Source organism: Pseudoliparis swirei, chromosome 9, assembly GCF_029220125.1.
Source record: "Pseudoliparis swirei isolate HS2019 ecotype Mariana Trench chromosome 9, NWPU_hadal_v1, whole genome shotgun sequence".
Lineage (NCBI taxonomy): Eukaryota > Metazoa > Chordata > Actinopteri > Perciformes > Liparidae > Pseudoliparis > Pseudoliparis swirei.
Window position 1 is genome coordinate 16,928,820 of NC_079396.1, and position 22,311 is coordinate 16,951,130.

The 22,311-nt window shown below is 42.2% G+C and overlaps 1 protein-coding gene across 1 annotated transcript; it reads right to left on the reverse strand.

Moving 5' to 3' along the window:
- Positions 1 to 772: 772 nt before the first annotated feature.
- fam120c (family with sequence similarity 120C) lies at positions 773 to 21,763 on the reverse strand. The gene is made up of 17 exons (XM_056423644.1): positions 20,269 to 21,763; positions 17,588 to 17,834; positions 17,327 to 17,409; positions 16,118 to 16,246; positions 14,738 to 14,840; positions 14,553 to 14,617; positions 13,912 to 14,195; positions 12,315 to 12,477; positions 12,120 to 12,203; positions 11,789 to 11,960; positions 10,963 to 11,212; positions 9,891 to 10,005; positions 9,399 to 9,608; positions 8,446 to 8,680; positions 7,960 to 8,095; positions 6,873 to 6,936; positions 773 to 6,553 (listed from the first exon to the last, which is right to left on the reverse strand). The coding sequence occupies exons 1-17, from the start codon at positions 20,764 to 20,766 to the stop codon at positions 6,296 to 6,298; spliced, it is 3,096 nt and encodes a 1,031-aa protein (XP_056279619.1). The 5' UTR covers positions 20,767 to 21,763; the 3' UTR covers positions 773 to 6,295.
- Between the last annotated feature and the right edge of the window lie 548 nt (positions 21,764 to 22,311).

A 22,311-nucleotide genomic window follows, 5' to 3' on the forward strand; every position in this document is an offset into this window, starting at 1 on the left:
AAAAAAAAATCACATGACCACCCCCCAAACGAGGCCTCGATACGTCACGCTCGTGTCAGCAAGGTGTCACGAACCGAGACACTTCTCCGGGGACCGAGTCGAACGAGCTGTATCTTTATTTGACGGCTGGATTAGGGGTTCACATATATATATACACACACACATATATACATATATGTATATATATATATATATATATATATATATATATACACACACACGTGTGTGTGTGTATCTTGTTTATTTATTTTATTTTACCATCTTTTAGTTTGTATTTTATTTTGCTCTTTTAACTGTTGAAATGTTTTGGCCCCAGTTATTGCCAAATTGTTTTAATTGACTGTACTTTTTGACACTGTCTGTGATAAGTGCAATAAAAATAAACTTTAATCATTACTAGATTATGCATTGCTAAAAACATCTACAACACTGAAATGCAACAAATATGCAAAAGTAATATTAATCCACAAACATATGATTGAACATGGACAGGGAACATTTTACTAAACAATACTTATGATGCTGATAATATACTTATACTCTTATTTTAAATGCAGGACGTTTACTTGTATTTTCAGTGTGGTATTAGTAATTGTACTTATGTTAAGGATGATCTGAATATATCTGCCTCTCCTCAAATTGGTATTTAGCTCTCGTGAATTTCAAATAATGGGGTATGTCTTAGCTTTTATAATCGTAGTGATCATACTTGTGTATAATCTTTCACTAGAAAAAAAATAATTAAATAAATCAAGACATCGGACACAATAAATACTTTTTTTACTAAAAGAATAAATTTTATTTCAGCACTGTAAGTCATTTCCCAACCAGTACAAACATGACTGCCATCTTTGTCTCTTTCTGAACCATTCCTCCCCTCCCTCTGTGAAATCAGACCAACAGCCAGACAAAAAAAACAAAAAAAAGCTTTCTCTTTTCTTCTCGTCTTTCCACAAACAGTCCGGTGCTTCCATAATGCTAACAATGATGACAAATTATACCAACCATAATTATAAAAGCAATAATGATGATAATATTTCTATAACAATAGTATTATGGATCAATTTGAACCCTTTTTCCTGCACAGGTAGTTTCGGGTGGCCCTGGGTACTGAAGGACATGCATCGGTATACTTGTGGCTGAGGGCACGGCTGACCAACATGACAAGAAATGACCCAAAGTGATCAACTTGAGGCCCTTACTGGGGGGGCTGGATTATACTGGATCTTGGGGGCTGTTGAGGGGGCGGGTGACGGTGTAGAGAGAGACAGACAGAACAGGGACTTTAATTCAGATTGGACATCATGCTGTGAGAATCCTGCAAATATATTAGAACAGGTACAACACAAGCGATGACTCCAATTCCACATTCTGTATGACAGACAATAATACTGTTTTACGTCCACAATACAACATAGTATATATATTCTATTCTGGGACTTTTGGTTCTCTTTAACATCGCCGAGCTCTTCAGAGGCGCTCCCATTTGCGTATCGGAAGTGAGGCAGGATGTTTTTATCATAACTTGTAATTTCATCATCAGTCAGAGACGGCGAATTTTCCTCAAGACACGAAACTAGAAATACATTTTTATGGAGAGAAAGCTCAACAATGGATTGTAATCTTTTGAATTAACCAGTGTTTTAAGGTTGCAATGATTATTTTACCAATTAACACTATTAAAGCCATGTTTTTGATTTTGTCGTTGGTATATTTTCAGTCAATCAACTTATTGACGAATCACTTCAGATCTTAACGAAACAATGGAACAAGACGTTGTCATTTAATTTAGTGGTAGTTACATTTTAATCTATTTCTAGGCTAGTTGCTTCATCCTTATACAGGTGAATTTCCTGCTTGTACTATGACATCCATCAGGATTCCAAGTAATCTTATATTTGTGTTTTGAGGAGAATTCATCCACTTTCAGCAGCCTCCAAGCCCACACATGAAGAAGCTGAGTACAGCAATAAGTCGCTCCATCAATCTGAGTCTGGGACTTTAAAAAGGCAAATTTGAGAGATCACAACAATTACATGTAAGAAAAACACAAAAGAGGGCTCCAAAACCCCAACGTGACTGAAGGTATATATTTGTCGGGTGTCGTTCCTTCCTGTGCATTAGTGTCGATCTGAGCGTATGCAGTAGTTCACAACCTGAATTCAGTCAATGAAAGATACAACTGAGCGTAAGCAGCAGCTGGCTAATTTACCATCAATGCTTTAACACTTGGTCACATGTCCAAATCTGCCTACACGCTCACTCAGTCAACACAAACACACCTCCTTCCTTCTTTCCCTGTCTGTCTGTCTACCCACTAAAAACACAGCTACCTCACTTTGACTTTGTTAGATAAATCACACGTGCTGCAATGCCATTTTATATATATATATATATAATCGTACTCATCAGAAAACTTGTTACTCTGGGGGCAAACCGTCGATGTTGGAGTGGGGGAGGGGCCTCTGGGGTGCTTTATCGGGGATAGACGGGGGATGCTAGGTGCACTTTGGTTCTCAGGTGTTGACAAGAAATGTTTTGCTGCTTTGTGCAAGGGCGCAGAGTTCAGCTTAGATTTATAATGAGTCGACCATGAAATTGTTATCAGGGATATTATGAAAATCATAACAGTGCAGACGACAATTTTCATCTCGAAAAACGGGCAATATTTACGTACGCACATAAACGGTGGTCTAAAGATGCCATATAAAATACAGGTAAGGAAAATCGCAATCATTACAGTTCAAATCTCTAGGTTGGCTAAGCGTATTTCAGTACTAACTGAAGCAATGGTAAGGATTAGATTAGAAGATGTAATAACATTAAAAATAGTAAGATAAACACATTTGCACAATTGAATAAAACCATTTTGATTTTTTTTTCCAGACTCTGGCTAGATACATACATAAACTGATTATCAATGTTAATATATCCTTTACTGTTAGTTGGGTTGATTAAGGGGCGGGGCAGCCCAAAGAGAAAAACGTCCAATAGGAACGGTCCTAAAAGGGCTAAAAGGAGAGGCAGCGAAGGGGGTGATAAGAGTGAAAGAACTGAAATACAGGAAGTGATGGGAGGGTTACCCTGTGTGTAAAATATGTGTGTATGTGACTGCTATTAATGGGAAGACGTGGTGAGTGTGTGTGTGAGTGGATGCACGTACTCTATGGAGGAAGATTAGGGGGCTGAGAGAAGAAGTGAATGAACATTTGGGGGAGGGAGTGCGTAGAGAAAGTGACATAGCAGGGGGGTAGGAGAACAAGCATAAAAATCACTGATCAGATATCTATCGAACTAAAACAGACGAGGACGAGAGGGACACGACAGTATGTATTGTGTTGACTTTTTTTTTCTTTTTTCATACTAGCTACTGTGTAACTCAGGGTTTAACATCCATGTAACTGTGTGTGCCATGTGTCGATGTCTTGTGCGCGTGCTGTGTGTCGATGATCGTTTCTGTGCCTACCCTCTAACATGTGTTTTAAAATCCATGCTAACTTGAAGATGTAGGATTTCTTTTGAGGGGATCAGCAGAATGTGTTACCAAAAATGATCTCTGATGAACTGACGACCACTCCACTGGGAACTGAAACTGCACAAAATCACATCAGCACAAAAGCAGAGAGAATGCTGGTGGTAACAAATGCAACTGAATACCTGTGTGACGTGTGTGTGTGTGACGTGTGTGTGTCTGTTTGTAAATGTTATATGGCGAGCAAATCGAGAGAGGGCATCGTATACCAGATAACACTCTGGCTCGCCACAGAAAAGACATCTTCTAACAATGTACTGTTGCGATACAGATATTTGTACTAATGTCGAAAGTTGAAAGCAGTTTAGTATATGACTCCTAGTAATTCTAGACTTAGTATTTCGGCCAGTGGAGCTATATTCTCTAGCCTAGTCTTTGTGTCCGTGTTAAAGTCCTGTGTTAAGCCCGACGCCGTTACCTACTCTTAACCTATAAACACCTACAGCACTTGTATGCTTAGTTCCTACCAATAACTAACAAGTCATTCCAGACCTCTGATTTCATTTGGTGTTGGTGTAAGAGACGGCGGCGCAGCCCTGTGATGACGAGTGTAGGCCTACACTCAAGGCTGGGTCAACGGTCATGGTTGTGTTCGTAACTGAGGGGATGTCTGACTCGACTACACCAACACTTACATTTATAGTCAGGGCTTTTTCCCTTTCATAAGAGCTTTTTTCCATGTCAATTGTGTGGCACACAATAGAGCACAAGTCATCAACATAGTATGAAAATAAGGTGCTTCTTTGTTGACTTGCCTTTTTAACATGGTGAGCTCATTTCAACCTCTCCAAGTGAGTATGGAGAGATTACAATGCTTATGGCCAGGATCTCTCAGGCAGTATCTGTCGGTCTACTGCTTTTACATCTGCAGTTGTGCTACCGGCTATTGGTAAGTTGTATTTCCGTAGTCAGAAGAAACCTACTATTGGGGACACATCTCATTCTCTACAAACGTAAGTGCTCTAATAAAGCAAGTCCTTATCTTAGAAGTCTCAGATTGTGGGCGGCACACTTAAGTCCGCCGTGAGGCCTCCCTCTCTCTCGTCGTTTGACATGCGATCCGACCTGTAAAGCCTCCGCCTTGTTCGATTGAAGGACTTCAGGGCAGGGAAGTGCTTCCTGCTGGTCTAAAGTGACACACCAGAGCTCTGCGGGGCAGCAGCTCATGGTGTTGGGCTGTCATCATGACAACCGTTACTCAATCACCACCATAGCGGTGGAGGGGATCGTTGAGGCTTTCGTCGCCACACCCCTTTTATATCACTGGCTGCCTCAATCGGCTAGCCTTCTTAAAATAGACTTTGGAAATAACTTTAGAAATCTGAAAAGATTCCCAGGACTTCTTGATGTGGAGAATCAGAAGTCCTTTCAGCTTCATTGCAACGGTCATGATTGAATGAGTGAGGCCAGTCTGAGGGGAACTCTGCCTGGCAGCAGTTACCCAAGTCCTCACCATTCATTTCCATCTTTTGCCAGGCAGTATTATGTTTTTAGTTTTTTGGGCCTTTACTCCAGAAGGTGCTGCAAGAGTTTTTTGTTTTTTTTAAATCACCTGGTAGACTTTCCAGTGTGGTTTAACTTTTTTTAAACAAAGTGCTTCTTTGTCTGAAACCACTCTGTTCACATTCTGACGTCTTTCGAATAGATCTTTCCCTTTAAATGTAGTTCTAAATGTTAAAGATTTACTTCCGCGCAGGGGACAGACACCCCTCTCAGACTGTCAATTCATCTATATATAGGGGCTTGTTTAAATTCATTACATTTAAATACAACATTAAGTGCTTCTGTTGGGGTAATACAATCAAAGCTTTGGGAGAAAAGAACAAGGGGGGCGGGGTGGGGGATCAGGGGGCGGGAGATAATATAACAATGAACCTTTTTTTGGAGGAGCAGGGTAATATCTTGCATACTTTAGGGCTTAAGGTGCATAAATGTATGGGGTCTCTTAGCACAGCTAAGCACAAGGCTATGTATGCTACATGGGTCAAAATAAGATGCACTAATACCATGTTGGTGCAGAAGTGCGACTGTGATAAATAACTAATTCATTTATAAAGGGGCATGTTGCTTGTAAATATACTAACATTGTGTGTTTAGCAGTGGGGATTAAGGTCACTGCACAGAAGAATGGTACACTTTGTTAAAATCGTACTCACATTATCCAGAGTCAAACTCTAAACATCTCTCTGAATCCATGTAAGACAAACCTCACACGAGACGGCTGTGGCAACAAACCGCAACAACAAACTATCAACCGTGGCAACCAGACTGACCATGGAAACCACATCCCATCTGTCAGCGTAGCTGCAAACTTAACATCTGTGTGCAGAGATTCAAACAATGGGACCATTAAAAACACAAAATAAAACATTTTACCTTGACAGGTACCCATAGGATGGGAAACGGGGGAAAGCGAGCTGGGGCGTAAGTGGTGGGTCGTAATGGGGGTGGGGCTTCCAATTTTATTTTACTCTGAGTGCGGGAGGGAGGCATTTAGGATTTTTGAGGGGCGGGGCGCTTACAGACTCATGGAGAAAACCTCTCTTCACAAAACAATGTAAAACCACATGAGAAAAAACTAAAAAGGAAGTAACAGCAAACTGCTTGATCACCTCGAGCAGCAGGGAGCACGAGGAGGAGCCTCGCTTCACCCCCTGCTCGAGGTGATAACGTGCACAGATCACAGGCGGGGCTACAAAAACAGGGAAAGGCAGTCATACACAGAGTACTCTCTCAGAGCAGTGCATCCCGGGAAGGATCCCATCACTCCTCCTTCTGTAGCACCCCGTCTGACGGGCAGTCGTCAAGGCAACAGGGGGCCTCCACCTCCACCCCCTCTGATTGGTTGTCTCTGCTGGCTAAGGCACACGGGATTGGCTGGGCCAAGGCGGCCAGATCCAAGGGCTGGCCGATGGCGATGGCTGCCGAGCCGCCGTTCAGCTGCTGCGTCGCAACCTCTGGCGTGGAGGCCGCCTCCTCTGAGGGCTTTGGGGGACTGCTGGATGGGGGGGGTGGCGACGTCTGGAGGATGACAGTTGGACAGAATTTTAATAGAACAGCAGCAGGCAAGGATTTAGAAACAGTCCCAATGTATTCTAGATTCCTACTTAGAATATCCTCAACAACCTTTCTTTAGTTCTATCTGTGCAACATGAAAAGTGTTGAATTTTTGGAAGTACATGTCAAAATAGGGTCTGCTGCTTGCAGTACAATAAACCCCTCCAACTGAAAGCAAGATGGTAAGTGGAAAGTTGATAGACAAAGAGGGAATTTATAGCTGTAGTCCCGATTTATGTAGGAAAGTGTATATGATTTAAGAGCTCTGTATAAAAGTTGCTACCTGTGTTCTGTTGGTAGGTGCCTTTTTCACTAGCTTTACTTTAGCTGGAATCTCTTTACCCCTCCTGTGAAGATGAAACAGAAAGATGTTCAGATCAGATGTGGTAAACAACGATTATCAGTGGTCTGCTACAGGGCTTGATCCCACCGGCATTTCAGACTGACTTCACAAAGAATGAATAGCGAAGTAAATCTATGCGGTCAGTTCATCAGGTTCACGCTCTGAACCGACAGAAGGCGCTCTTTACGTTATAAACAGCTATTCAAAAGGGACAATGTAAGACTATTATTTAAGCAAACATCTTTTCTCTACTAAAATAACATTTGTAGGAGTGAGTGAAAAACATGTATTAGCTTAAAATTCAGAATTCATCCTTGCAACCTCCTTACTAATAATTATAAAAGAAACTGCTTTTAGTAATTGTAAACGCAGTAAACTCTAATTAAGGCAGCAAAACAAACTGTAGCTTAGTTATCAGCTTGACAGTGTAGTAAATGTGAGTAAATGTGCACAGCGTCTCCGGACTGCAGCTCTGCTCTTCTTACATTTTAGAGAATGTAATTAAAATCATTTATTTATTCTATATTGCTGTATTATTTCATTAATCTGCCGCCGTTCATCACAATGTTCATTTGTATGACCCGACGTGCCCGAAGCTGCAGCTATAACTGGACTCGCTATCTTAGGGCTCATCTTCAAAAATTGGCACATTTTGGAACTATTAACTTTATTATTAGCTTTGCAAAAAGAAGGTGACGTATTTTGGTTGACCAACACAAACTTCAACCAACTCTGAATGGTGAAAGGAAATAACTTCCGGAGACCAGTACAATAACAATGGCTTTCCCCGGTGTCAACTTTGAGACACGCTTAAACATTTATGCTCAAGCATGAATACACATTAGCATCTCCTTTAGGTGTGCGTTTGTATTTATGCTTGTAGAACCGACAAAAGTCAGCAAAGCGGAATAAGGACAAAAGTCAATGATTTGGCACATAGTTCAGCGGCGCAAGATGGAAATAGCTCTGGAATTACTACATTTACAGACATTGGCTGCTTTGCTTAAGGGCTTCTCATCTCACTCACCCTCTCCCTGCTCCCACTGACACAACCTGCATGTTGAACCCTCCTCGTCCACGGATGGGTTTGTTCCCAGCCCACTGGCCAACAACCATGCCAGCTATCTCCAGTTTCCCTCCCTGAGGGGGGATGGACTGAAGGCCTGAACAATACAAAACAAAAACAAGTGACTATACTGACACTTGAATAAGAAAATATAGCCGTGTCCCAATTTCATACAATACCAACCGTTTCCCTATGGACTACATCCTATATTTCCAGCCGTGAACAGCACCACATCAACAGTATACTTCTTTGAGAGTTCTAACTGATTAATTTGAGTACACTTTGTTTTCTCACTTTTTAATGTAAACACATACTCAGAAGCTTTTGGATCTGGAGTTTAGTATGACATTACGACAAAGAAAGAGTGTCTACGCCGATTAAAGGGTTAAAGTATGCCTAACAAAGTCTGTGCAGAGTAACCAACAGGGAACACAATTATCTCTGTACCTGGGAAGGCTCTGGGTCTGTGTTGGGCAGGGTGATGTGGATGATGCAGGTGATGATGATGAGGCATGCCCATGGGGCGAGGTGGGTAGAGGGGAGGCATGGGGTAGAAAGGGGACACCATAGCTGGGGTAAGGAAGGCAGGAGGTGGAAGAGGGGGAGGAAGAGGAGGGCGGGACAGGTTGATGCCCTCGAGGATTGCCTGACGCATCTTCTCCACCTTGGACACCAGCTCTTCCTGCAGAGCAGAGAGACAACTGTGACAGAGCCTTTGAGCTACAGCATTACTGATGTGAATCCATCTCACGGCCTGGGAACATCCGAGTTTTTAGAAAACACGTTAATATTGTGACATTTACTGCAAATTACATACAATATAGTCAATAGAAAGTAGGTTGTTATTAGTGATGGTAATTTACCTTGATAAGCTGCCACCTTATTTAGTTTTTTTGTAGTGAAATGGAGGTTGGGACCATTCAAATGGGTCACGAGATAAATCTGAGGCGCTTGCGAGATCAGATTCAGATTCAATTTATTGTCATTGCAGAGTACAAGTACTGAGACAACGAAAAGTATTGAGCATCTGACCAGAGTGCCAGAGATGATTAAAAGGATGGGTAAGAAAGAAAAGGTCTCTTTCAAAGTTTTGCTTCGATGGGAATTTTGAGATTAATTTACTTCATCGAGTATCAAACATTTATTAAAATCATGAAGGGGACGCAAATACATTTTATAAGGTCATCTGGTAAATATAAGTTTTGCATCGATTTTAGAACTGGCAGATACCCAATATAAAAGGACCTGGTTCAAGGCCAAACTTGATGGGACATTCCTACTGAATACATCACATGCTTACTGCCCTCAAACAGGGATGGCACTGACATATTTGATGAACCAACTTTCATTAACTTATAATTTGCACACATCCATCACATCTAACAGGATATAATACATACCTGACCCTCACACATGTCCATCAGGGCGGACCGGTCTCGAGCGGCCCGGGCCAGTTTGCTCTGAAACAGTTTGCCGTCGAAGAAGCCCCAGGGGCAGCAGTGTTCCCATGGCAACGGCTGACCGCACACATCATTGACGAACAGCGCTGTGTCCACGCCGGCCATGAATAGAGAAGCCAGCTGCACTCCGCGGGAATCCACCTTCTCCACCTAACAGCAAATAAAAAATGAGAACATCTTTTACAGATACGAGTAGTAAGAAAGATGGAAGAGAAGGGTTTATGTGAATAACAAGGTGTTGAACACATTAGGTTGTGTGGAGCTTGTAACACCACAATCACTTAAATTAGTCAAGTACACGACACAAAAGGGGCCTGATCAAGAAACCCGAAAAATAAGAAAACTAATGATGAAATGATAAGTGCGTGTAGAAACATCTGCATTCTGTGGGAAACCAACACAACAATGAGGAAGTGAGGAGTGGGGTCTCACCTTGAGCTCCTGTAGCTGGTCGGGTTCATAGAGTTGGCTGGAAACAGCCTGAGCCAGAAAGGCATCGAGCTCATGTCTTTGGAGAATTCTTCCTCCAGGCCACTGCATCATATACCTGAGAGGGAAAACCACGATGTTGAGGGCAGGAGCACAGAGCTACAGCGTACCTGGCTACAATGATATTGACAGGATGAGCACTTTGTAGGCAGCAATAACCTTACAAGACTCAATTACATAGTATACACAACAGTCCATATGGCGCAATAGTAGATATGGCCGCATCACTCATGAAGAGGTCGACAGGTCACAGCACCGATGCTGCAGAACAAGCGCATGCTGCAGGATTTCCTCTCAGTGAAGCCTTGCAGGATCGGGAAATCACCCGTTCAGAGTCTGGGGAGTCGAGTCTCCCACGTGGCACGACATACAAACAGTCATGAGATGTCATCTGCCCGAGCAAAGTATACAAAAATTGTGTACCGATAATTAAAAAATATATATATACACTGTAGAGAGCGCTCCTGTCTGTGTCAGTCGAAAACTCAAATTGTATTACAAGACAGGTATAATAATTAAAAAGTGTAACTGTTTTTTAACACCGGCTCTATAATAATTACTCACACTGAAAAGAAAGCTAGTGTCTGAGATCCTTTAAATACATCTTTGGCCTCTGTCTTTTTTAAATACAAATATTAAAGTGGTAATAATAGATTGCATAATCTCTACAAGCCTGTCCGTCAAAATGAAGGGCAGCGAGAATGTTTAACACAACCACTGATATCGCATTCATATTGTGATTTACTGTAAATCTACTCAAAGGGATCGTTCAAATGTCGCATGTAGATTAGAACATCCCAATATATATAACCTTTAATTAAAAGTGTGCAGTCAGTCGCCTAATAACTTCAGCTGTCGTGCACACTGAAAAGAACTGAGCACAAATGTTCCAATAGAAATATACAAAGTATTGGACTCTCACTAAGATGTTCCTGCAATACTCACACTGTCATAAGGACAACACACACATAGTTCGGGCAACTAAATGAAGCAGTGGTTTAGACCACCATCACACCTGAGCACACAGCACATGAGCAGCAGATGCTGTGGAACCTGTGCTGGGTTGAGAAGGGCTGGGCAGTCAGAGCGTAGGCAGGCCAGGAAAGCCCTGGTTCTCCTGGAGCGGTCCTCACTGGCACGACCCAACCACAGCCGCCGCAGGTTGGGGCAGGTCCACTCCCTGAAACACAGGGCCGGGACCAGCTCCGGAGTCAGGGCCGACTTGGCTTTACCGCTGCTCCACTCTTTGACAATCACTGGAGGAACTGAAACGCAGAGGCAAGAGAAGTATGTTAAAAATGTACATGATTTAGTTTAGTAGAACTGAGGCAAGCAATTTAATGATGCAATCAATTAGATTCGATGATGCTGGTGTTTCAGGCTTATGAGCAGACTAATATATTGACATTGAGATATTATTTTGATAATGTTGCTTACAAAGTTCTTCAAAACTGCTAATGGTGAGAGAGCAGGTACGGGTTCAGTGTGTCACTCTAATATTGGCTGTCATGCCTATTAATGTCCTCAAATATTAGTAGTAGTTTAATTTCTTTCTTTCAGCAGATATTTTCAGTGTACTATATTTTTCACTGCTTTGTTTAGTGTGGCTTTTCAGCCTAACGTAAGATGACTTACATAAAGCTGTTGCAACAGGCCACAGACTGCTTAACTCTAAGTACAATTCCATTGTTTCCCCTCAAATAGCAAATCTAAATCAACCGGCGCTTGGGTCAATGTACTTGAATACTTTCCACGACTGAATACATAGTTCATATACTAAAATAAATCAAGAACAATGTGTCCTCATTATTGCTCTCATCTATCTCGTCTTAAGGGCCTACCTTCCAGGGGAGCCCTCTTGCGGAGAGCGAGTCTCTCCAGGCGGCGGTGTGTTTCAGCCAGGCTGAAGAGGACACCGTAGGCATACTGTCTGGCAGCACGGAACAGCAGAGAGGCAGGAGGCAGCTCAGAGTTACACTCATCCTCGATACACACTGGCATCTTCATCTCTCCCTGCAGTGGGTGAAGGGAGGAGTACGGACAGAGAGATTATAGGGTGGCTCTGACGACATTGATTTTCATAACACTTGTTTAAAGAGACAAGATGACTTGGAGCCTTGCAGATGCAGATGCAAACACAAATTGATTACATAAGTGAGGTTAACAGTTTACCTTGGTCAAAATGTGGTAAATCTGGGGGTACATTAGTCCTCTTCGGTGTCTATGCTCAGCTACACGAAGAACCTCAGCACTGACCTGATATCAGGGGGGGGGAAACAGAAACCATGGTGACTTTTCAACATAACCTACAACTATGTCATTTGTCCCCCCTTCTTTCAAAAAATATTATCTCTCATTGACACACACCTGAGGCAGCGGGGGTGTGGTTATGTCCATGTGACTGCGTGTCGCCATCGACAGCAGTGACGGAATGTGTGATCTGCTCCCGTTGCCTTGGGAACCATCTCCAGAGGCCAGGCCCATCCTTCCAGCAGGATCCTCCCACCGAGAGGGCTTGTCCAACAAATGGCTGACAGAAAGGGTTTATGGAAGTGTTTTATCAAACTGGCCTGGCATTCATCGTGTGCGTTTATACAACATCGCCCTTTCCGCTGAGGGAGCACTTCCTTAGAAACATTGAGCTGATGAAACAAGTTTGTGTTCGATGCTCACTTTGTTTCATTATTTATTATTGCAGCAAAAGGAAATTAGCAGTAGCATATAAGGCTCTCAGAAACATAGCACACTATCCCAAGGTGTCCCTATTCCAGTGGTTCTCAAACTGGTGCGCGGCCCTCTAGTGGGCCATTAAGGCATTAAAGGGGAAATGAGATTATTTTTTACTTAAAGCCCTTTGTTGATAACTTGATATATTACAAAGTACATAGACGTAAAACTAAGTCATCAATAAATAAAGAGCGAAATGCCTGTACTTTCGTGTAAATGTTTAAGTCAAAACAAGAGCTCAACATTGAGCATGAATTTTGAGTGGCCGTTTCAAGCCTGCAAACTAATTTTAAAAAGAGGTGGAGTGGAAAACACATTGCAGCGTATAATAATGATACAAGATGATGACTCATTCATATCCGCACTTGTTTCATTTTGCAAAGGTTGCACTTGTTATTGTTGTTTTGAAAAGATATGCCGTGTAAAACTCTTTATTGCCAAATATTAGAACTTGTTTTGTTTAGTTTTTCACAGGTTGCACTTTATTGTTATTATCTGGAAAAGATATTCAAAGTAAAACAGGTTCATTGTAGCCACAACAAGCTATTTGCTGCCAGAGATTAGCACAGATATTTGCACAGATAGAACTGTATTTGTATTCTAATAAAGTGATTGAAAACATGTATTAGTTTTGTGTTTGATGGAACAATCTGGTTTTATTGAAAGTGATTGCAAAGTAATTCTATTATTTAGAAAAGCACTCATGGAGTCACAAAAAATTGTTATTTCAATACAAATTCAGCATGGACCATTTTGTTACAATTGTGTTGGGGCGGTGGGGTACGAACATCTTTCTTCCTCCGAAGTGAAGACAGAAAAAGTTTGAGAACTACTGCCCTATTCAGACATTTAAATCTTATTTATAGAAGACTTAGAAATATGACTGACTAGAAATCATAAGAGGCCCTCCTCCTCCTCCTCCTCCTCCTGGATCTCTAAGTGTGCTTCCAGAGCTGTAGTTTGGACATTTTAAAAACGTATTCAGTGTTTCTGGGTTGATTTTCTTGGTGCAGAAGAGATAACAAGAGATATACCTAATGATCTTAATTAGGCAACGATAAGGCTGAAATAAATAATCTTTTTCTATATTGATTTATATGGTGATTCTTTTTTCAATTACGTGAATAAAATGTAATAACATGTAGGAATTTCTTTTTTTATATGTCTGTCCTGAAGTCAAGGCTGACTTGTTTGCTCCCAACAGTTGAAACATGACTTTGCTGTCTCAGTATCTTACTTTGCGTTGCTGTCGTTGGTTTCATCTCCTTCTGATGACGATGAAGGGGACGGAGATGGAACAGACTGAGTGGTGGTGTGATGATTGGGTAATCGATTTCCCCCCTGAGTGGAATCATATGGAGCCGACCAATCAGAGAAGCCCATCTTGCCTGTCATTGAATTGTTGCAGTCGTGGGATGGTTGGGATGGTTGCGGTGGGTTCTGGAACAGAGGGGTGGAGCCATGTCCATATGGAGCATTTTGATAGGGTGGCTTTAACCCCGGAATCTGGGGAGGAGGGAACTGTGATTGGACGAAGAGGAACAGAAGAAAGGAAAAAATATTTTAAAGAGAGCAAAGGGGAGGGGAGATGTCGTTTCAGGGGCGTGAACCAATACTATCCTATTGCATTACAGATCTAACCAGAAGCATCTAATCAAGGTTGGTGGAAGGATTTTGGGTGGGAAGGGCTGCACCCTCCTTCTCTTTCAGCTGTTTTTTCCCCACCCTAAATAAGAATTTGTCAAAAAGGGATTTCAAAGAGGAATGACTGAAGAGACTGAATCCATTCTGCTACATGTAGATGCATGTAGAGACCAGACAACAAATGACACACACATATCAAAGAGGAACAAAGCATTATCAAGCTAAGGAATCTACCTGATTCTTTCCAGGCTGCATCGGTCCCATGTGGCCAGGTGGTCCCCCAAATCCAAACCCAGGTACTAAGTAGAGCAAAAAAGGATGCACATTTACATTTTCTTTTCATAAATTCATATTTGGTGAGCAGAGAATTATGACATCATGATTATTGGTTTGGTTCTCTAGACTTCTTTACTACTCACAGATGAAAGAGGCGGGCCCCATATTGGGCGAACGAGGTTTGGAGGCAGCCGAGAAATAATCCACAGCTTTCTTGAATCGCTCCACTTTGTCCTCCATGCGAGACTAGAAAAGAAAGGAAAGAAAGCATTTTGTTGACTGAGCTAGACTAAAAGACTAACACTTTGTAAAGGCTAGTTGAGGGATGCACACATATGTTGCTTAGTTATTGTTAAAGGATAAGGATTGCCATATTTATTTTCTTAAAGTCAACAGATCAGACAGAAAAAAACCTCCACGAGGACTATTTTCACCAGACGATCGGGAGTATTTCTAGAAGTAGAGTGAATTTTGAATGTGGTTGAGATGAACAGCAGTAACACTGTTCATCTTAATGAAGGCCCATGTCCCTCAGTGCAACAGTGTGGCTGATTAATGTGTTTTTAATTGTTTTTGGAAAACAATAGAGCCTTTATGGCACAGAGGAAGAAGATACATCAGACTTTGGATACTCAGGTAACACTGGTTAGTAGAGTAACCAGACATATCCTTTTTTGGTCCAAGTCCAACAAATATGTCAACAACTGGCTTCTGAAACTGATAATGTAATATAAGGACATACTGCTGTAACTCAGAATCAGTTGTTTACTGAACTCACATCCTGGTAGTGAGCTTCAAATATGCCGGCACATTTCATTAAACTATCATTACTACCTATTGGTTGTATGCTGTGGCCAGAACAGTGCCATAAAAAAAGAAAAGGCAATACCAAAGGCAACATTTTCCAGACAAAAAGGCTCTTTGAATCTTTTGCTTAACCACTTATCAAGTAATTTCATTAATTTCTGGTGTTTCAACATCATGCTGGGGCTAGGGCTAAAGGACGTCCTGGAGTCGAACATAATAGCATTGGGATGGATGAAAATGTATTTTGGGACGACATTTAAGAGAAAAATACTAATTGAAATCATTTTAAAACCAGTATAATCGTCAGTGACAAACCGATGGATTAATCAACTAATTGTTTTATCAAGTACAATTTGAGCCAGATATAGATTCAACAGCGAGAAGGATTTAATAAATGCTACCGAACTCCAACCCTACTTGCTCAATCTATACTGAGACAACACTGCAGCTCGGAAGAACTGAAACTAGATAGTCCTGCGAAGCACATATGATGTGTAGTGCAATGCTATGGTTTAACACTGATGTGTGAGGAAGTGCAGATGCTGACTCAGGGTCTTGTGTCAACAGTGATGACCTATTTAACCATTAGACAGTCCTGAATGTACAGCCAGAAGTGAAACATGTAAATCTCTTTCAATCAATTCAAATTAAACCCAAGAAAGAGGTTAACAGGAATGAATTCGCATTTAGCATTGACAATGGGACACATAGGCCACCTGTGACTGTTTGAAGACATCTCTGGCGATGACATCAAGGTTTCCCAGGTCTTTGATGGAGGAGACGTACTCTGAGACGGCCTTGATCACCACCTCGCAGGGCGGCAGCACCAACTGGTGAGCTCGCACCTAAGACAGGAACAGTACGAAGATTTGAATCCACATATACCTGGTTGGGTTGGGAGGAACACTGGGAGAGAGCCTCAGGAGGACATTTAACTGCATTACTTATTTTGTTCAACAGAAGCAAACAAAGAACGCAATACTACTTATTGTCCTGCTGTGTAAGTTGATGGATGATCAGTCAGACCACACTTAAAAAAAGGCAGGACTGGAAGTTATCAGGTTTTTAAAAAGTATTAAGGCCAAATTATTGAGCTTGTTGGCTCCAATGCATGTGGTCACTTAAATCACTCGAAGTTAATGGTCATTTATATACTTTAAATATGTCTAGGAGATCAGCATTGTCTTTTTAACTTCGATATGTTAAGTTCTATAAAATGCAATACTAGTGCCCTTGGAAAGCAATAACACACAACTAGGTTTCCATATATATGTAAATAACAAACTGGAGGCGAGGAATGCAAGGGTAAGCAGTGAAACAACATTTTCTATATGCAATTCATTGTTTTCTTAAAATTATACACCACACGCATGTCTGTTATCACACTTGGTCAACAAAGTCATACTAAATATTACAAAATGGTGCAAAGTTTAGACTTCATACACATTTCATGTTTGCAGATGAAAAATACAATTTAACGAAGAATAAAATGAGAATAACGTTTTTATTCTGGTGTGAAATTGTCTATATATAATTTCTCCTCATTAATTAACTATATTTTATTCCAATAACTTAATCATTCATTCAAAATATTTCTATAAATTCCAGGATTTTAAGATGGGTTAATAAAAGTCTGCTTTCCCTGCACGTTTTACAGTAAAAGTCTTTTGTGGATGTGAAAGCATTATGCCCCTAAAACACTGACAATAATGAATTGTGAAAGACAGTATGGCTATTCTCTTAAAATAATACTGGATTTATTTAGAATTATGAATATAAAACTAAACAAGCTCCAGGTTAAGTTCTGGTTCATATGTTGAGGTAAATGTCACCATTTGACTAATTATAGAGTATTGTGTGATTCTAAGAGCAACTATTCTCGCAGAGTAAGCTGAGGTTTGCAGAGGACTTTGGCTTTACGGTACCTTGAGCGAAGCTAGTGGGTGTTCTGGTCCCAGCAGACTCCAATGGAAGGCAGCCAGGTCTTCATCAGGCAGAATATGATTTCCTGAGAGACAGAAACTCTTTCAATGTTTGCTCTTTCAATGAACATGGGTTAGGGTTAGACAGACAACAGACAAAGATGGGTGCCAGATATACAGCTTAGAAGTAGGTGTGTGTATTTAAGTAAGAGAAATGTGGGATACAAGTTTGATTCTGTGTCCTTGTGTGCGTAAGCTCCTTACCCAGCAGAGCGGCGAAGCAGGGCAGGTGCTGTGTCTTCAGCCCGAGCTGCCTGGCGGCCTCAGACAGCAAGTACTGGTGTGTGGTCAAGTTCTTGCCGTTCCAGCTCAGTTTGAGCGCGTGCGATGAGAAATAGGCGGGTACATTGCAGAGGGCAAATTCAGAATCCTGAGCAATCAGGCCGGAAAATCCAAAGTCCCTGTAGAGAGACAGCACTTCCTGGTGGTGGTCCTCCAAAGTCTGTACAACCTGTGAGGCAGAGTGGACAAACTCAGTCTGCTGTGTCATAGAAACATATATATTTATATCCTTCCCGGAGTAACATGGTTTGTCATGCGGCAGTTTTTGATAGTTATGGTTCAAGGAATGCAGCACAGTAGTTTAGATTTTAGATTGATTTGTTGTCACTTTAACGGAACATGTATTTGCAACTATTTTGAGACGTCTTTAAGACATTTTTGTTTAACCCTTGTGTTGACTTCGGGTCATTTTGACCCGATTCAATATTTAACCCTCCTGTCGCCTTCGGGTCAATTTGACCCGATTCAATGTTTAATGTCGGTGTTCTTTCGGGAGTCAACAAACAAACATAAAGTACCTCACACTTAAACTTGGAAAACAATATTAATTCTAATAATTTTCTGGAGATTTTAATAGCTGGGGTCATATTGACCTCAAGGGTAAAATATGTTAGTAAATATAAAGGTAACAGGAGGGTTGAACATTGAATCGGGTCAGATTGACCCGAAGGCAACACAAGGGTTAAGCAAAAAGGTCAAATGTTCCAGTTCCAGCTTCTCATAAGTGGATTTTGAGCTCTCTCAACGTTACTGATTTTGTAATGCTTTTGGGACTGTTGGTCGGACAAAACAAGTAACATAAAGACGTCCCTTCTGTATAACTTAATACAATTAAAATAGCATCCCTAAGAGTATGGATTTATCAAAGATGGACTGGCATCATGTCGTATGTCTACAGATTGTAAAGCACTTTACAAATTAGTAATTTGTGATTTTGGGCTATACAAAATAAACTGAATCGAATTGAATCAGCTACCGTGCTAGCAGTCACTGCAAAATACTCATTTTATGATGAGGACAGAGGTCACAGACGGATAATTGAGCTGACACTTTGAATACCAACACAATACGTAAGCTCTACAGCCCTTGTAAAAACACATCTGTGCTGCACCAATCGGCTCCAAATCACAGGTGACAATGCAGACACCTGGTCCTCAGGCAACATCATTGCCTCAGAGCACCCATGCACCTCACCCAAGAGCGGAGTGAGCTGCATGGTTCTGCCAGACAGAGCAAGCAGGAGAGCTTCATGCCAGAATTCAGATGTTAATCTTGTGAAACAAAATCAGTGTTAATCAGTATGAAAACTAGATCATTACACTCCGTTAAAAATATATTTAATAAGCTGATAGTTAAATCTCTGCCTTCAAATGAATTCAATATGGGGCAGCGATGACGAGGTTGAGGAAACTCCTTCACGATTCTTCAAATGTTCTAATATTTTATGTGTCAGTCACCAATAATAAAACTAATCACCAGTGTTAACCAGAATAATGTATGAACAATAATTACGACTAGAGGGACTAGAAATGTATGCAGTACATGTAAAGTTGAGGACAAGAAAGCTGCATAGAGAGGAACAGCGATGAATAAAGTAAACATTTAAGTCAGGCAGAGGTGAGATACTTGAAGCTGTAGAAATAGGACAGTTTCTCAGAATACAGGCAGGAAAAACAATAAATCACACATAATAACTGAGTAATGATGCTGTGCACACACAAGGATCATCAGAATGTATCCTACTGTAATGTGTGTGGGATTGTCGATTCTCTATCCTCTCTTGATACACTATACCCGTGTTTTTAATGCTACCATGTAAGCAGATAGGAAGGTAGATCAAAAGCAAAGAGACATCTTGGTAAAGTTAAAAGTAGAGAACCATGAAAGGTTTTCTGCATTCATGGCAGGCCTCAGATTTACTTTTTTTAATTAATAATGTTACGCTATTCTTTGCCCTATATGGAGGCGAGTAAAGAAAATATAGCACACCCGGCTATTGTAATTTATTTAGAAGCAAATCAAATTGTACCAATGGGTTTGATGCGTAAATAATATCAATCGCCAACTACCTGATATGCACAAAATAAAAGCATTGCAAATGTACCGCTGACGGGAATGGGGAACTACATTCCATCCACTGGCAGTTCTCCAACAAAGCATGAGGAGTTCAATGAGTTCATGTTATGTAATATATAGGCTAGCTAGACTAGGCCATGTTACACCAATGCACAGATGTGTTTCGCCGGTAACTGCTGCTTCATATATGCCCAGGATACTTTCCTCCACCCAGCAGACCAACACATCCATGAGAGCAAACTACATCACAGATATACATACATGCTCTGCTGGCGAAAGACAGCAAATGCAAAACAGTCCGTTTGATTAATATGAATGTATAACATTAAACAACATAATTACGGATCGACTCAGTTCAGTGGTGAGTGTAGTTGCACTTGCTCCCCAAATGTGAGGAGTTAAAAAGGCGCTAGATGACGTAAGCTGCTGGATGGGCGTGCAACAAGAAAGGGCAAGTGTTAAATTAACAGCACGCCACATGACCACAATAAAACAACTCAACACTGCCATGATCACACATCGCTCACCCGCACTCGGAAGCGGAACATGGCCAGGCGGACGCAGTGGCTGAGGCAGGCCGGGGGCAGGAACCATGCCCGGGGAGGCGGGGTGGCCTTGCTGCCGACGTGGTTGACGATCAGCTGCGCAGTCTGCCGCTGGCCCTGTGCTCGCCGCGCCCACTCGGGCCAGCGCTCCTTTCCCAATGTGCCGTTGAAAACCACGACCAGCTCCAGGCCGCCCTGGTACAGGCAGGCCTGTGACAGGGCGGCCAGGTAGCCCAGCATTGCGTTCCACTCGCCCCCGCACACCCAGTCCGTCTGGTAGCCGCCGTAGAGGCGTTGCAGGCCGGAGTCAGCGTCGATTAGGATCCTGGCGGGCGGGGGCGGGGGAGGCATGGGCCCGGGGTGGTGTGGGTGGTGAGGGGGCTGGCGAGCCGCGGTACGGGCAAGCTTCAGGAGGTCCACCGGGACCGCGGCCCCGGGACACCGCTTCTCTAAATACTCTTGAAAGCCCTGCACTCCCATGACGGCGTTGTTGAGCCTGTGCGTGTAGCCGGGAGCGGGCTCTGAATACGTTCTGTACGCCGTGTTTGTGATGTGATGTGGGGCGAGACCGGAGCTAGCTCTGCACTTTAGGCACGCTAGCTGGTCTCCGATGTAGTGACTAACTGTACTTCAGTTAACCCTGCAAAACAATCTGTCACCCAGACTAGTGAAATGAGCCACCGTGCACTTGTGTACACGCGTGTCAGCAATCGTAATTCTACTTAATCCGTGACAATCGAAATGACAATTTCTCAGTTGTGTGCGTGGGTGCTCAGTTTAGTGTCCATCCCTGTGGATTGTTGGTGAGATGCCAGCAAGGCCAGTGTAGCTACCTACAACCAGAAAAAGTTCAACACATTTCCTGCTCCCATAATTTGGCCTTAACATAACCAGCTTCAAACAGGTAGTTGGCAGCAAATAACGGAACTGCAGCAAGGTGGTTGGATTTGATGAAAAATGCCAATACAATAATTATCTTGCTAATGTGTGCACATTAGAAAAAGATGCAACACTGCGCATTAGTTAACGTTAGCAACCCACAGGCTGGATGGCCAGTTCGCGGACATAATGTTGAACCGAGCAGCTTGAAAATCGTTATTTTTCAGGGTGACAGCTAGGATATTTGACATTTATTCTGCACTCTCTCAGGCAAATGTCCGCACATTTACACTGGTAGCTCGTTGACTCGCGGGTTTTCTGAATACCAATTAAAAGAAACTAACAAGCTCTGTCCCTGGCTGACTGGCTAGCTGTGTGGTTAGCTGTTAGCTGCTGGCAGGGTCCCCGGCGTGATTTGACGCGTCAACTCCCGAAGACAAGTGCGGGGCGGACACGACGCGGAATGAGATGGATGTTTGACGAAATAAAAGAAAAGTAACTAAAAGAAAAGAAAAATAAAAGCCCGATGGTGCCTCCCTCGCTTTCTTCCACACTCACGGCTTCATGTTGCAGAGGGGAACATTACTTCCAAGCGACATCAGCCATCTTGCGACTTCCTCGCGGCCCAGTGGAGTGGGAGGGAAGGCGGAGAGAGTGTGCAGGGAGGAGGCGCGACCGCGTGGTATGCTGGGAAATGTAGTCCAACAAGTGTATCACGTCCAACTAGGACAGATGTGGCAGGAAACAGAAAAACACTACAACTACCAGAATGAAGATACCGACGGATGGACGAAGATAAAAAAAGCCGGAGAGTAGAATTTCTCCAAGTGGCCCACAACTGATTCAAGAACTAACGCCGTCATGCGTCCGTTACCCGTCTGATTCCGCTCATATCGCTTCTTGCACATCAACATTTCAGCGTTATATAATCATATTATAACGCGATCTAACTGCTGTCGTGGACGGCCAACACTGATACTAAACGGAATCCTGAATATACAGCAGTGGAAATATAAGCAATGGAGACCAGTCAATTAAAAAATATAACGTTAAATAGCCACTGGGAGAGAAACGGCTGAGTGGTGTAACAGGTAGAATGGCGACGTCCCAACAGATCACATGTTCGATCTTGTGTGTTTTTGTCGC